Genomic DNA, 17,994 nt, shown 5'->3' on the forward strand with positions numbered 1-17,994 from the left:
AGACGTCAGGTATCAGATGTCAGACGTCGGGTATCAGACGTTGGGTATCAGACGTTGGGTATCAGACGTCGGGTATCAGACGTCAGACGTCGGGTATCAGACGTCGGGTATCAGACGTCAGACTTCGGGTATCAGACGTCGGGTATCAGAAGTCGGGTATCAGACGTTAGACGACGGGTATCAGACGTCGGGTATCAGACGTCAGACGTCGGGTATCAGACGTCAGGTATCAGACGTCAGACATCAGGTATCAGACGTCAGGTATCAGACGTCAGACGTCAGGTATCAGAAGTCAGGTATCAGACGTCAGATGTCAAGTATCAGACGTCAGACGTCAGGTATCAGACGTCAGGTATCAGACGTCAGACATCAGGTATCAGACGTCAAACATCAGGTATCAGACGTCAGACATCAGGTATCAGATGTCAGACGTCAGACATCAGGTATCAGACGTCAGGTATCAGACGTCAGACATCAGACGTCAGGTATCAGACGTCAGGTCTCAGACGTCAAACATCAGGTATCAGACGTCAGACATCAGGTATCAGACGTCAGACATCAGGTATCAGACATCGGGTATCAGACATCAGACGTCAGACGTCAGGTATCAGACGTCAGGTATCAGACGTCAGGTATCAGACGTCAGGTATCAGACGTCAGACGTCAGGTATCAGACGTCAGGTATCAGACATCAGGTATCAGACGTCAGACATTAGGTATCAGACATCAGGTATCAGACGTCAGGTATCAGACGTCAGGTATCAGACGTCAGGTATCAGACGTCAGACGTCAGGTATCAGACGTCAGGTATCAGACGTCAGACGCTAGGTATCAGACGTCAGGTATCAGACGTCAGACGCCAGGTATCAGACGTCAGGTATCAGACATCAGACGTCAGGTATCAGACGTCAGGTATCAGACGTCAGACATCAGGTATCAGACGTCAGGTATCAGACGTCAGACGTCAGGTATCAGAAGTCAGGTATCAGACGTCAGATGTCAAGTATCAGACGTCAGACGTCAGGTATCAGACGTCAGGTATCAGACGTCAGACATCAGGTATCAGACGTCAAACATCAGGTATCAGACGTCAGACATCAGGTATCAGACGTCAGACGTCAGACATCAGGTATCAGACGTCAGGTATCAGACGTCAGCCATCAGACGTCAGGTATCAGACGTCAGGTCTCAGACGTCAGACATCAGGTATCAGACGTCAGACATCAGGTATCAGACGTCAGACATCAGGTATCAGACATCGGGTATCAGACATCAGACGTCAGACGTCAGGTATCAGACGTCAGGTATCAGACGTCAGGTATCAGACGTCAGGTATCAGACGTCAGACGTCAGGTATCAGACGTCAGGTATCAGACATCAGGTATCAGACGTCAGACATTAGGTATCAGACATCAGGTATCAGACGTCAGGTATCAGACGTCAGGTATCAGACGTCAGACGTCAGGTGTCAGACGTCAGACATCAGGTATCAGACGTCAGGTATCAGATGTCAGACGTCGGGTATCAGACGTTAGGTATCAGACGTCAGACGTCAGGTATCAGACGTCAGGTATAAGTCAGGTATCAGATGTCAGACGTCGGGTATCAGACGTCAGGTATCAGACGTCAGACGTCGGGTATCAGACGTCAGGTATCAGATGTCGGACGTCGGGTATCAGACGTCGGGTATCAGACGTCAGACGTCAGGTATCAGACGTCAGACGTCAGGTATCAGACGTCAAGTATCAGACGTCAGGTATCAGATGTCAGACGTCAGGTATCAGACGTCAGACATCAGGTATCAGACATCAGGTATCAGACGTCAGACATCAGGTATCAGACATCAGACATCAGACGTCAGGTATCAGACGTCAGACGTCAGGTATCAGACGTCAGGTATCAGACGTCAGGTATCAGACGTCAGGTATCAGACGTCAGACATCAGACAGGTATCAGACGTCAGGTATCAGACGTCAGACATCAGGTATCAGACGTCAGGTATCAGACGTCAGACATCAGGTATCAGACGTCAGACATCAGGTATCAGATGTCAGACATCAGGTATCAGACGTCAGACATCAGGTATCAGACGTCAGGTATCAGACGTCAGACGTCAGGTATCAGACATCAGGCATCAGACGTCAGGTATCAGACGTCAGACATCAGACGTCAGGAATCAGACATCAGGTATCAGACGTCAGGTATCAGACGTCAGACGCTAGGTATCAGACGTCAGGTATCAGACGTCAGACGCCAGGTATCAGACGTCAGGTATCAGACATCAGACGTCAGGTATCAGACGTCAGGTATCAGACGTCAGACATCAGGTATCAGACGTCAGGTATCAGACGTCAGACGTCAGGTATCAGAAGTCAGGTATCAGACGTCAGATGTCAAGTATCAGACGTCAGACGTCAGGTATCAGACGTCAGGTATCAGACGTCAGACATCAGGTATCAGACGTCAAACATCAGGTATCAGACGTCAGACATCAGGTATCAGATGTCAGACGTCAGACATCAGGTATCAGACGTCAGGTATCAGACGTCAGACATCAGACGTCAGACATCAGACGTCAGGTCTCAGACGTCAAACATCAGGTATCAGACGTCAGACATCAGGTATCAGACGTCAGACATCAGGTATCAGACATCGGGTATCAGACATCAGACGTCAGACGTCAGGTATCAGACGTCAGGTATCAGACGTCAGGTATCAGACGTCAGGTATCAGACGTCAGACGTCAGGTATCAGACGTCAGGTATCAGACATCAGGTATCAGACGTCAGACATTAGGTATCAGACATCAGGTATCAGACGTCAGGTATCAGACGTCAGGTATCAGACGTCAGGTATCAGACGTCAGACGTCAGGTATCAGACGTCAGGTATCAGACGTCAGACGCTAGGTATCAGACGTCAGGTATCAGACGTCAGACGCCAGGTATCAGACGTCAGGTATCAGACATCAGACGTCAGGTATCAGACGTCAGGTATCAGACGTCAGACATCAGGTATCAGACGTCAGGTATCAGACGTCAGACGTCAGGTATCAGAAGTCAGGTATCAGACGTCAGCTGTCACGTATCAGACGTCAGACGTCAGGTATCAGACGTCAGGTATCAGACCTCAGACATCAGGTATCAGACGTCATACATCAGGTATCAGACGTCAGACATCAGGTATCAGACGTCAGACGTCAGACATCAGGTATCAGACGTCAGGTATCAGACGTCAGCCATCAGACGTCAGGTATCAGACGTCAGGTCTCAGACGTCAGACATCAGGTAACAGACGTCAGACATCAGGTATCAGACGTCAGACATCAGGTATCAGACATCGGGTATCAGACATCAGACGTCAGACGTCAGGTATCAGACGTCAGGTATCAGACGTCAGGTATCAGACGTCAGGTATCAGACGTCAGACGTCAGGTATCAGACGTCAGGTATCAGACATCAGGAATCAGACGTCAGACATTAGGTATCAGACATCAGGTATCAGACGTCAGGTATCAGACGTCAGGTATCAGACGTCAGACGTCAGGTATCAGACGTCAGGTATCAGACGTCAGACATCAGGTATCAGACGTCAGGTATCAGATGTCAGACGTCGGGTATCAGACGTTAGGTATCAGACGTCAGACGTCAGGTATCAGACGTCAGGTATCAGTCAGGTATCAGATGTCGGACGTCGGGTATCAGACGTCAGGTATCAGACGTCAGACGTCGGGTATCAGACGTCAGGTATCAGATGTCGGACGTCGGGTATCAGACGTCGGGTATCAGACGTCAGACGTCAGGTATCAGACGTCAGACGTCAGGTATCAGACGTCAAGTATCAGACGTCAGGTATCAGATGTCAGACGTCAGGTATCAGACGTCAAGTATCAGACGTCAGACGTCAGGTATCAGACGTCAGGTATCAGACGTCAGACGTCAGGTATCAGACGTCAGGTATCAGACGTCAGACGTCGGGTATCAGACGTCAGGTATCAGACGTCAGACGTCGGGTATCAGACGTCAGGTATCAGACGTCAGACGTCGGGTATCAGACGTCAGGTATCAGACGTCAGACGTCGGGTATCAGACGTCAGGTATCAGACGTCAGGTATCAGATGTCAGACGTCGGGTATCAGACGTCGGGTATCAGACGTCGGGTATCAGACGTCGGGTATCAGACGTCAGACGTCGGGTATCAGACGTCGGGTATCAGACGTCAGACTTCGGGTATCAGACGTCGGGTATCAGAAGTCGGGTATCAGACGTTAGACGACGGGTATCAGACGTCGGGTATCAGACGTCAGACGTCGGGTATCAGACGTCAGACGTCGGGTATCAGACGTCAGACATCAGACGTCAGACGTCGGGTATCAGACGTCAGACGTCGGGTATCAGAAGTCAGACGTCGGGTATCAGACGTCAGACTTCGGGTATCAGACGTCAGATTTACGAAAAAAATAAATGTTATATATAAAAAATATACATTTTAGCTTGTAGTATATCAAAATAACAAGAGTATTGCATTGAGCAATGATACTTTTTTTATTGGACTAACTATACATTTATAAGATGACAAGCTTTCGGAAGAGTTCCTTCCTTTATCAAGTCTAAAGCAATACTGACCAATTCAATGGAATTTACAGATTGTATCTTAAAACACAGAATAGCTAAGAAGACAGTGCAGGGAGAGGAGGAGGTGTCGTAAAAATCATGAGGGGGGCTTAGGTAACAGGCAGACAGTGTCCAGTGTAGGAGAACAGACAGGGGAAATATATAGCTTTACATAGAGCATATACTGACATAAACTTATATATCAACATTGAATCAATATCTATAAAGATGTGAAATTGTATATACAGGGGGAATACCAAAGTTAAAAAAAAGACAAAAGTGTGGACATAGGTTTACCTGTGTACCTATGTATAAAGAATGTGGAATATACAATGTAATTGACTAAATGAAAGTACATTACAAAAAATTTTGATAATGTGTTAAGAATCCAGAGTCCACATTTAGTACAGAATTAAATAGGTTGAAGTGCATTATCATTTTAATTTCAAAGGTTTTTCTTTCCATTGTGTTTTTGAAGTTGCCTCTGACGTCAGATATCAGGCTTCAGGTATCAGACACCAGGTATCAGACGTCAGACATCAGGTATCAGACGTCAGACATCAGGTATCAGACGTCAGACATCAGGTATCAGACGTCAGACATCAGGTATCAGACGTCAGACATCAGGTATCAGATGTCAGACGTCAGGTATCAGACGTCAGGTATCAGACGTCAGGTATCAGACGTCAGACGTCAGACGTCAGGTGTCAGACGTCAGGTATCAGACGTCAGGTATCAGACGTCAGGTATCAGACGTCAGGTGTCAGATGTCAGGTATCAGACATCAGGTATCAGACGTCAGACATCAGGTATCAGACGTCAGACATCAGACGTCAGACATCAGGTATCAGACATCAGGTATCAGACGTCAGACGTCAGGTATCAGACGTCAGGTATCAGTCAGGTATCAGATGTCAGACGTCGGGTATCAGACGTCAGGTATCAGACGTCAGGTATCAGATGTCAGACGTCAGGTATCAGTCGTCAGACGTCAGGTATCAGACGTCAGGTATCAGACGTCAGGTATCAGACATCAGGTATCAGACGTCAGGTATCAGACGTCAGGTATCAGACGTCAGGTATCAGATGTCAGACGTCGGGTATCAGACGTCAAGTATCAGACGTCAGGTGTCAGACGTCAGGTATCAGACGTCAGGTATCAGATGTCAGACGTCGGGTATCAGACGTCAGGTATCAGACGTCAGGTATCAGACGTCAGACGTTGGGTATCAGACGTCAGGTATCAGATGTCAGACGTCGGGTATCAGACGTCAGGTATCAGACGTCAGGTGTCAGACGCTAGGTATCATACGTCAGGTATCAGATGTCAGACGTCGGGTATCAGACGTCAGGTATCAGACGTCAGACGTCAGGTATCAGACGTCAGACGTCGGGTATCAGACGTCAGGTATCAGATTTCAGACGGGTATCAGACGTCGGGTATCAGACGTCGGGTATCAGACGTCGGGTATCAGATGTCGGGTATCAGACGTCAGACTTCGGGTATCAGATGTCAGACGTCGGGTATCAGACGTCAGACGTCGGGTATCAGACGTCAGATTTACGAAAAAAATAAATGTTATATATAAAAAATATACATTTTAGCTTGTAGTATATCAAAATAACAAGAGTATTGCATTGAGCAATGATACTTTTTTTATTGGACTAACTATACATTTATAAGATGACAAGCTTTCGGAAGAGTTCCTTCCTTTATCTAGTCTAAAGCAATACTGACCAATTCAATGGAATTTACAGATTGTATCTTAAAACACAGAATAGCTAAGAAGACAGTGCAGGGAGAGGAGGAGGTGTCGTAAAAATCATGAGGGGGGCTTAGGTAACAGGCAGACAGTGTCCAGTGTAGGGGAACAGACAGGGGAAATATATAGCTTTACATAGAGCATATACTGACATAAAGTTATATATCAACATTGAATCAATATCTATAAAGATGTGAAATTGTATATACAGGGGGAATACCAAAGTTAAAAAAGACAAAAATGTTGACATAGGCTTACCTGTGTACCTATGTATAAAGAATGTGGAATATACAATGTAATTGACTAAATTAAAGTACATTACAAAATTTTTTGATAATGTGTTAAGAATCCAGAGTCCACATTTAGTCCAGAATTAAATAGGTTGAAGTGCATTATCATTTTAATTTCAAAGGTTTTTCTTTCCATTGTGTTTTTGAAGTTGCCTCTGAGAATTTTGATTTTGAGGTTTTGGATGGAGTGGTCAGGTTGGGTGAAATGGTGACCAACAGGGGTGCAGTATTTTGTTTCACAGTGGTTTTTGATTGAGTGTCTGTGTAAGTTCATTCGAAGGTGCAGTTTTTGGCTTGTTTCTCCAATATAGCATCCCATTTCACATGCAGTGCAATATATCATGTATACCACATTTGCAGATATACATGAATATGCGCCTTTAATGTTATAAGATTTATTATTGTGATTTGCTGTGCTGCTTTCACAAACGTGTTGACACAGTTTGCAGAGAGCTTTATAGCAGCACTTGGTTCCATTTTGAGTGTTCTGTTTCTCAAGGGGTAGCTTCCTATGTACCAGTTTCTGCTTTAGGTTAAGTGCTTGTCTGTATGCCAGGATTGGGGGTTTTGGAAAGATTTTTTTGAGTGTGGGATCCCTAAGAGTAGTGGCTGTAAGTCTTTTATGATTTTTCGTATCCCTTCCACAGCAGGGTTGTATTTGACTACTAGTGGGATACGTGATATGTTTTTCTTCTCCCTGTATTTTAGTAAGTGTTCACGTGGAGTATTGAGGGCAGAGTTAATTTTTTTATTTATAATCCTTGTTTTGTAACCTTTTTCTCTGAATGATTGGGACAGTGTGATGAGGTGTTTGTCACGGTCCTTGGTATCTGAGCAAATTCTGTGGTATCTTGTAGCCTGACTGTAGATTATGGATTTTTTAATGTGACTGGGGTGGGAGCTGGAGCTGTGGAGGTAGCTGCATCTATTTGTTGGTTTCCTGTATACAGATGAGTGTAGTTTGCCATTTGTGATGGATATTGTTGTATCCAGGAAGCTGACACAGTCTCTAGAAAAGTTCATTTTAAGCTTGATTGATGCATGAAATAGATTAAATGATTTATGAAAATGTTCAAGGTTTTTTTCTCCTTCTGTCCATATGATGAAAATATCATCGATGTAGCGAAAGTATTTGAAGGGTTTGTGAGGGTGAGTGGCTAGGAATCTCTGTTCTAAGTCAGCCATGAAGAGGTTTGCGTACTGTGGTGCCATTTTGGTGCCCATGGCTGTTCCCATGATTTGTAAGTAGATGGAGTGGTTGAAGATGAAATAATTGTGAGTAAGTATAAATTCTGTAAGTTTACTGACTGTAGAAGCACTATATGTCTGGTTAGGGCTGTTGGAGGAAAGAAAGTTTAAGCAGGCATCAATACCATCTTTATGTGGAATATTGCTATACAGGGATTCCACATCCATTGTCACAAGTATAGTATCCTCTGGCCATTCTGTTATCTGGCTGATTTTGTTAAGAAAATCAGTGGTGTCTTTTATAAAGCTAGTGGTGTTAATAACTAAGGGCTTAAGAATATTCTCCACTAGGCCCGATAGTTGCTCAGTCAGAGTGTCCATGCCTGTTATTATTGGTCTTCCTGGGTTCCCTGGTTTGTGGATTTTTGGGAGCATGTAAAATGTCCCTATGCTAGGGTTAGAGGGCACCAGTTTGTCCAGTTTATGTTGCGTGTGTTTAGGGAATGTTTTTATTAGTTTTCTAAGTTGCAAAGTGTATTCCTGGGTGGGGTCCTTTTCCAGTTTTTTGTAATAAGTTTGATCTGATAATTGTCTATATCCCTCTGTGATGTAGTCCTGTGTATTCATGATCACCACTGCTCCTCCCTTGTCAGAAGGCTTAATGGTAATATTTTCATTATTTCTTAAGTTTTTTATAGCGTTTTTTTCTAAGCGTGAGAGGTTATACATTATTTTTTTCTGCTGTGTGCTGAGCAGAGATGCAGTTCTCAACCTGAAACTTTCAATATAGCTGTCCAATTTTGTGCAGCGTCCTGGTGCAGGTGTGAAGATTGTGTTCTTTTTCCTTCCATTGTAGTCCTCCATAGTGCTGGTATTTTCTTTGTCATAGAAGAATTCTTTTAGCCGCAATCTCCTGAAGAATTCTTCTAAGTCTGAGTACAGTTGGATTTTGTCTAGATTTGTACTTGGACAGAATGATAATCCTTTACACAGTACTGATATCTCTGGCCCTGACAGGTGGTAGTTTGAAAGGTTCACAATCCCTGAGTTTTCTGTGTGGTTTTCTTGGTTGGTGACAGTTTGTGTTTTAAATGAGGTGCTGTTATTGTCTGTGGACGTTTGGTCACTTGATGTTGAAGTTGTAGTTGATCTGTCACCTGGAGCTCTGTTTTCTTGCATTTGGTGTTTTATTCTGTTTTGTGACAGGCATGCAAGTTTCTTCTTGATAAAATTTTGTTGTTGTGCTTTGTGGAAGTGTTGCATTTCTTTTTTAATTTCTTCCTTGTACCCATTATTTTCTTGTAGTTTTTGTAGTAGGAGCTGCTTTTGGTCTTTTATTATTTGCTTTTTGCTGTATAGTTGATGAATTAGGTTATTTCTCAGTTTCTCACTGGTACATCTGCAAAGTTTTTCAGCATACTCCCAGTTATGAGTGGTTGCAAGTGGATTCTTAATTTTCAGTCAATTTGGAATGAGATTCATTTTTTTGCAGGATGATAGGAAGTATATATTAATGTTGATATGCATTTCACTGTTGTCATGCATCAATCAAGCTTAAAATGAAGTTTTCTAGAGACTGTGTCAGCTTCCTGGATACAACAATATCCATCACAAATGGCAAACTACACTCATCTGGATACAGGAAACCAACAGATAGATGCAGCTACCTCCACAGCTCCAGCTCCCACCCCAGTCACATTAAAAAATCCATAATCTACAGTCAGGCTACAAGATACCACAGAATTTGCTCAGATACCAAGGACCGTGACAAACACCTCATCACACTGTCCCAATCATTCAGAGAAAAAGGTTACAAAACAAGGATTATAAATAAAAAAATTAACTCTGCCCTCAATATTCCACGTGAACACTTACTACAATACAGGGAGAAGAAAACATATCACGTATCCCACTAGTAGTCAAATACAACCCTGCTGTGGAAGGGATACGAAAAATCATAAAAGACTTACAGCCACTACTCTTAGGGATCCCACACTCAAAAAAATCTTTCCAAAACCCCCAATCCTGGCATACAGACAAGCACCTAACCTAAAGCAGAAACTTGTACATAGGAAGCTACCCCTTGAGAAAAAGAACACTCAAAATGGAACCAAGTGCTGCTATAAAGCTCTCTGCAAACTGTGTCAACACGTTTGTGAAAGCAGCACAGCAAATCACAATAATAAATCTTATAACATTAAAGGGGCATATTCATGTATATCTGCAAATGTGGTATACATGATATATTGCACTGCATGTGAAATGGGATGATATATTGGAGAAACAAGCCAAAAACTGCACCTTCGAATGAACTTACACAGACACTCAATCAAAAACCACTGTGAAACAAAATACTGCACCCCTGTTGGTCACCATTTCACCCAACCTGACCACTCCATCCAAAACCTCAAAATCAAAATTCTCAGAGGCAACTTCAAAAACACAATGGAAAGAAAAACCTTTGAAATGAAAATTATAATGCACTTCAACCTGTTTAATTCTGGACTAAATGTGGACTCTGGATTCTTAACACATTATCAAACTTTTTGGAATGTACTTTAATTTAGTCAATTACATTGTATATTCCACATTCTTTATACATAGGTGCACAGGTAAACCTATGTCCACACTTTTGTCTTTTTTTAACTTTGGTATTCCCCCTGCATATACAATTTCACATCTTTATAGATAATGATTCAATGTTGATATATAACTTTATGTCAGTATATGCTCTATGTAAAGCTATATATTTCCCCTGTCTGTTCTCCTACACTGGACACTGTCTGCCTGTTACCTAAGCCCCCCTCATGATTTTTACGACACCCCCTCCTCTCCCTGCACTGTCTTCTTAGCTATTCTGTGTTTTAAGATACAATCTGTAAATTCCATTGAATTGGTCAGTATTGCTTTAGACTTGATAAAGGAAGGAACTCTTCCGAAAGCTTGTCATCTTATAAATGTATAGTTAGTCCAATAAAAAAAGTATCATTGCTCAATGCAATACTCTTGTTATTTTGATATCTAAATCTCTGGACTAACACGGCTACTCCAATAAACGTGAGCTTGTAGTATATAAACTCCTGAACAGATATATATCACAACATTTAAAAAATATACAAGGATGGCTTTGGTGTTTCATGGATTGTGTTGTGATATTGTGCGAATTACGAAAAAAAAAAATATATATATATATTATATTTAAAAAAGATACACTTTATCTTGTAGTATATTAACTCCTGAACAAATATATATCACAATATTTAAAAAATATACAAGGATGGCTTTGATATTTCATGGATTGTATTGTGATATTGTGCGATTTACGAAAAAAAAAATATATGTTATATTTAAAAAATATACAATTTAGCTTGTAGTATACAAACCCTGAACAGATATATTTCACAACATTTAAAAAATATACAAGGATGGCTTTGATGTTTCATGGATTGTGTTGTGATATTGTGCGAATTACGAAAAAAAAAATAAAAAAAAAATATATATATATATATATATATATATATTATATTTAAAAAATATACACTTTATCTTGTAGTATATTAACTCCTGAACAAATATATATTACAACATTTAAAAAATATACAAGGATGGCTTTGATATTTCATGGATTGTATTGTGATATTGGGCGATTTACGAAAAAAATAAATATATGTTATATTTAAAAAATATACATTTTAGCTTGTAGTATATAAACTCCTGAACAGATATATATCACATTTAAAAAATATACAACGATGGCTTTGATATTTCATGGATTGTGTTGTGATATTGTGCTAAGCCTGAGCTATGATGTCTGATGCATGGGAACGGATGGAGTTTCTTAGGAGGGAGTTTGTTTGGAGGGAGTAGGGAGTTTGATAGGAGGGAGTTTGTTAGGAGGGAGGATGGAGTTTTGTTGGATGACTGACAGATTTTTTTAGGAGGTAGGAGGGAGTATGGGTTGTTGATTGACAGAGGTTCAGAGGAGAATGGACACTCCCTCCTAACAAACTCCCTCCTCCCTCCTAACAAACTCCATCCTCCCTCCTAAGAAACTCCATCCGTTCTCATGCATCAGACATCATAGCTCAGTCATAGCACAATATCACAACACAATCCATGAAATATCAAAGCCATCCTTGTATATTTTTTAAATGTTGTGATATATATTTGTTCAGGAGTTCATATACTACAAACTAAAATGTATATTTTTTAAATATTACATATATGTATTTTTTTCGTAAATCGCACAATATCTCAACACAATCCATGAAATATCAAAACCATTCTTGTATATTTTTTTAAATATTGTGATATATATCTGTTCAGGAGTGAATATACTACAAGCTAAAATGTATATTTTTGAAATATAACAAATATATTTTATTTTTTAATAAATCACACAATATCACAGCACAATCCATAAAATATCAAAGCCATCCTTGAATATTTTTTAAATTTTGTGATATATATCTGTTCATGAATTTATATACTATAAGCTAAAAAATGTATATTTTTGAAATATAACAAATATATATATATATATTTTTCGTAAATCTTTACAATAACAAATATAACATATAAAAAAAAGTTATCATTGCGCTATACAAGCTTCTGATACCTGATGTCTGACACCATGACGTCTGATACCTGATGTCTGACACCTTATGTCTGATACCTGAGGTCTGACTCCTAACACCTAATGTCTTACACCTGAGTCCTGATGTCTGATGTCTGACACCGGATGTCTGCATCTGACTCCTGATACCTGATGTCTGATACCTGACGTCTGACGCCTGACGCCTGATACCTGACGCACGACGCACAATGGAGTTTTCAGGGAGGTAGCATAGAGTTTTAGAGGATGGAGGAGGGAGTTTTGCAGGAAGGAGCATGGAGTTTTGGAGGAGGGAGGAGTAAGGAGGGAGTTTTGCAGGAGGGAGCATGGAGTTTTGGAGGAGGGAGGAGGGAGTTTTGCAGGAGGGAGCATGGAGTTTTGGAGGAGGGAGTTTTGCAGGAGGGAGTTTTGCAGGAGGGAGCATGGAGTTTTGGAGGAGGGAGTTTTGCAGGAGGGAGCATGGAGTTTTGGAGGAGGGAGGAGGGAGTTTTGCAGGAGGGAGCATGGAGTTTTGGAGGAGGGAGGAGTGAGTATGGAGTTTTGGAGGAGGGAGTTTTGCAGGAGGGAGCATGGAGTTTTGGAGGAGGGAGATTTGCAGGAGGGAGCATGGAGTTTTGGAGGAGGGAGGAGTAAGGAGGGAGTTTTGCAGGAGGGAGCATGGAGTTTTGGAGGAGGGAGTTTTGCAGGAGGGAGCATGGAGTTTTGGAGGAGGGAGGAGTAAGGAGGGAGTTTTGCAGGAGGGAGCATGGAGTTTTGGAGGAGGGAGGAGGGAGTTTTGCAGGAGGGAGCATGGAGTTTTGGAGGAGTAAGGAGGGAGTTTTGCAGGAGGGAGCATGGAGTTTTGGAGGAGGGAGGGGTAAGGAGGGAGTTTTGCAGGAGGGAGCATGGAGTTTTGGAGGAGGGAGGAGTAAGGAGGGAGTTTTGCAGGAGGGAGCATGGAGTTTTGGAGGAGGGAGTTTTGGGGGAGGGAGGAGAAAGGAGGGAGTTTTGCAGGAGGGAGCATGGAGTTTTGGAGGAGGGAGGAGTAAGGAGGGAGTTTTGCAGGAGGGAGCATGGAGTTTTGGAGGAGGGAGGAGTAAGGAGGGAGTTTTGCAGGAGGGAGCATGGAGTTTTGGAGGAGGGAGGAATAAGGAGGGAGTTTTGCAGGAGGGAGCATGGAGTTTTGGAGGAGGGAGGAGTAAGGAGGGAGTTTTGCAGGAGGGAGCATGGAGTTTTGGAGGAGGGAGGAGTAAGGAGGGAGCATGGAGTTTTGGAGGAGGGATGAGTAAGGATGGAGTTTTGCAGGAGGGAGCATGGAGTTTTGGAGGAGGGAGGAGTAAGGAGGGAGTTTTGCAGGAGGGAGCATGGAGTTTTGGAGGAGTAAGGAGGGAGTTTTGCAGGAGGGAGCATGGAGTTTTGGAGGAGTGAGGAGGGAGTTTTGCAGGAGGGAGCATGGAGTTTTGGAGGAGTGAGGAGGGAGTTTTGCAGGAGGGAGCATGGAGTTTTGGAGGAGGGAGTTTTGCAGGAGGGAGCATGGAGTTTTGGAGGAGTAAGGAGGGAGTTTTGCAGGAGGGAGCATGGAGTTTTGGAGGAGGGAGGAGTAAGGAGGGAGTTTTGCAGGAGGGAGCATGGAGTTTTAGAGGAGGGAGGAGTAAGGAGGGAGTTTTGCAGGAGGGAGCATGGAGTTTTAAAGGATGGAGGAGGGAGTTTTGGGGGAGGGAGGAGAAAGGAGGGAGTTTTGCAGGAGGGAGCATGGAGTTTTAAAGGATGGAGGAGGGAGTTTTGGGGGAGGGAGGAGAAAGGAGGGAGTTTTGCAGGAGGGAGCATGGAGTTTTAAATGAGGGAGGAGGGAGTATTGGAGGAGGGAGCAAGGATGTCCTAAAATAGACACCGTACAAAAGGAAGAATAAGTATGTCATGAAATAGTTATTTCTCTCTTGCAGCTAACAATTGTCTACTATTTCAGAGCTATATTACTCTTAAAATGAGACAAGACTGATATCAATATAACGTTTTCATTAATTTAATGAATACTATTACTTTTCATGTTAGATAGCATGTGCTTGATGCTGTTCTTGAGTAGGCAGCTTCCCTTAGAACAACACTACTTTTAGTTCTCTGATGAATCTCTAACTATTTTTGTGAATAAAGAATGTAATTGAAGGTTTTATAAAGTAACATTGTGAGTTAATAATAATAAATAGGACATACTGTAGAAGAGTAAGATAAGGATTGGTAAATGAATAGATTGATGAGGTAGTGATGTGGAGAAGGTGAATGGAAGGACATATTAAATATTTTGTGGTTGCTGTGGTGATCTGTTTGTTGGATGCTGTATAAATGCAACTATCATTCAGAGGTTAATCATGACATCAAGAACTCTAATAAACTGCAATTCAACAATTAGATATAAATGTGGATATACATTATACTTAAATCTCATTCTGCATATTGTGATGTATTTTATTTGTTAAATGAAGGGATGAGCATGCAGTGAGACGTTTTAGTATATTATGAAAAGCATAGGTGTGAGGTATAAATGGGTAAGAAAGCAAGAGAAAATATAAGAAGGTGAAAAAATGATGACATGGAGGAATCCATTTAATATATGCAGAAAAAACTAAAAGATAAACTGAAAATAAGTGGAAGAAGAATTATGAATAGTACTGTGAAATACACTTCCTAGAATATTGTTAGCTGTAACACTTCTATGTCTTATGGTACCTCCCCTCTCTACTGATTCTACACATTTCTATTTCCTTTTTTACAATATTATCACTTGCTCATTTGGGAGCCACTGTAGATTCCACCATGTTAATGTTTTCCTACCTGCATGGTCTTGGTGTAAAGTCCTTGACCTAACTCTACTCCTCCATGAGCAATCAACACTTTACCATCTCGATAGATATGAACCAGAGCTGAAGCCTAATAATAAAATCATAATTATTCTCTCAAAGAAAAAAAAAGGGCAACATGGCAGGGTGCTTTCATTTTATAGCGATCATTTTATGAACAACATGTTTAGTTAAAATAAGGAAACATTGAAGGTTGAAGATTAATAAAAAGTATTTAACAAGCACAATTTTAAAATAATAGTTACTTATTTAAAAACATGTTTTTTTTACTGTAAGTGGTTTTAAATATGATGGGCTAGATTACAAGTGGCACTCTAACGTTAGCACGAGTCGCGATAACCAAAATTATTTTAAAGTAAAGGTGTACCGCCGGGCAAAAAATTAATTTGTGGTCATTGGGTTTAGCGTGAGTGAAGACCTTGTGTAAAAAAAAAAAAGAGTTAAAAAAAAAAGTGCACCAAATACAACAAAAATACATAAACAAACGGTTACACTCATATAAACCCTATCTGATAAAAATATTCTTTTAAATATTAAATTATATATATATATATATATATATATATATATATATATATACATACAGGTATAAGTATACAGGTAGCCCTCAGTTTACGCAGGGGTTAGGTTCCAGGAGGAATGGTTGTAAATCGAAACCATTGTAAATTGAAACCTAATTTATAATGTAAGTCAATGGGAAGTGATTGAGTTAGGTTCTAGGCCCCTCTCAAAATTGTCATAAGTAACGCCTAATACATTATTTTTAAAGGTTTGAAATGAAGACTTTAAATGCTAAACAGCATTATAAACCTATTAATATAGATTGTATCATCATCAAACTAAGTTTAATGAACAAAAACATTTGCTAAACATCACCTAAAAAAATAATTACACAACAGATTGCATCATCATCAAACTAAGTTTAATGAACAAAAACGTTTTTTTTACTTGCATTTTTCTGCAATCAGTTCTCTGCATTGTTAGCATGTTAGATAATATTGGTTCTGCACCACTGTTAAACTAGCTTAAAGGGACATAATACTCATATGCTAAATCACTTGAAATTGATCCAGTATAACTGTAAAAAGCTGTCAGGAAAATATCACCTGAGCATCTCTATATAAAAAAGGAAGATATTTTACCTCACAATCTCCTCAGCTCAGCAGAGTAAGTTCTGTGTAAAAAGTTATACTTCACCTGCTCCCAGCTGCAGGTACAAATAAAAAAAAAATGAAGAAATGAACAGCAGCCAATCAGCATCAGCAGTGCTGAGGTCATGAACTCTTACTGTGATCTCATGAGATTTCACTTAACTCTCATGAGATTTCATAGTAAGCTTCCTTTACCTGATTGGTGAAATAATATGAGCGTTCACGAGGCTCATCCTTTCAGCTGTCCCAGGACAGACACACTAAAATGCTGCTTAGAAATCCTTTACAATGGGAGGTGGCTACTGAGGAACTTTTGAGGTAAAATATCTTTCTTTTTTACATAAAGATGTTCAGGAGATATTTTCTAGTCAGCTTTTTACAGCTATGCTGCATCACTTTCAAGTGTTTAAACATTTGGGTATTATGGCCCTTTAACTTTGCTGAAACACAAGCGGACAGCTCCACCTACTGGCTATTTTAATTAGTGCACTGATTTTTAATGCATTTCAATAGCAGTCCAATGACTGAAAAAAAGGTTGTTATTCTGAAACGGCGCAAATTGAACCGGCGTAAACCGAGGGCCACCTGTATATAGATATATGTAGAAATATCTATTTTAAATAAAAATATTTTTTTCTGTATGTGAAGAACATTGTAATGTGAAATATAAATAACTTCTGTCAGGTATTTAAGTATGTATCGCTCCTCCGCTAGAAGTAAGCTTTTTGTGCATGTCAGGTAGGGTGCATATTACTAGTTGAAAGTAGACCCAAGACGTGCAAAAAGACAACTGCAGTTTTCCCCTATAGACATCAAAGGAGAGCAAAAATGAAAAAAAAAAACAACCATACTCACATGCAAACCCAATCACGGTTTCTCAAGTGCGCTAACCCGACATGAAATATGAATATTTCACATTCCAATATTCTTTACTATTAAATATTTTATATTTATATATATATATATATATATGCAAACGTTTAGGCACCCCTGACAATTTCCATGATTTTCATTTATAAATAATTGGGTCTTTGGATCAGCAATTTCATTTTGATCTATCAAATAACTGAAGGACACAGTAATATTTCAGTAGTGAAATTAGGTTTATAGGATTAACAGAAAATGTGCAATATGCATCAAAACAAAATTAGACAGGTGCATACATTTGGGCACCCTTGTCATTTTGTTGGTTTGAATAGCTGTAACTACCTAGCACTGATTAATTGGAACACACAATCGGTTTGGTGAGCCCATTAAGCCTTGAACTTCATAGAGAGAAGTATCCAATCATGAGAAAAGGTATTTAAGGTGGCCAATTGCAAATTGTTCTTCTCTTTGACTCTCCTCTGAAGAGTGGCAACATGGGGGCCTCAAAACAACTCTAAAATGACCTGAAAACAAAGATTGTTCAACATTATGATTTAGGGGAAGGCTACAAAAAGCAGAGATTTAAGCTGTCAGTGTCCACTGTGAGGAACATACTGAGGAAACGGAAGACCACAGGCACAGTTCTTGTTATGGCCAGAAGTAGCAGGGCAAGT

General features: G+C 40.9%; 1 protein-coding gene across 1 annotated transcript in view; it reads right to left on the reverse strand.

Annotated features, from left to right (window-relative positions):
* The window catches only part of LOC128645612 (aldehyde oxidase 1-like), a 365,796-nt gene that overhangs the window by 73,020 nt on the left and 274,782 nt on the right, over positions 1 to 17,994 (reverse strand). The window contains exon 27 of the mRNA XM_053698719.1: positions 15,277 to 15,372. Within this exon, the coding sequence (XP_053554694.1) occupies positions 15,277 to 15,372 (96 nt within the window). The remainder of the gene's footprint in view (positions 1 to 15,276; positions 15,373 to 17,994) is intronic.

Source organism: Bombina bombina, chromosome 1 (assembly GCF_027579735.1).
Source record: "Bombina bombina isolate aBomBom1 chromosome 1, aBomBom1.pri, whole genome shotgun sequence".
Lineage (NCBI taxonomy): Eukaryota > Metazoa > Chordata > Amphibia > Anura > Bombinatoridae > Bombina > Bombina bombina.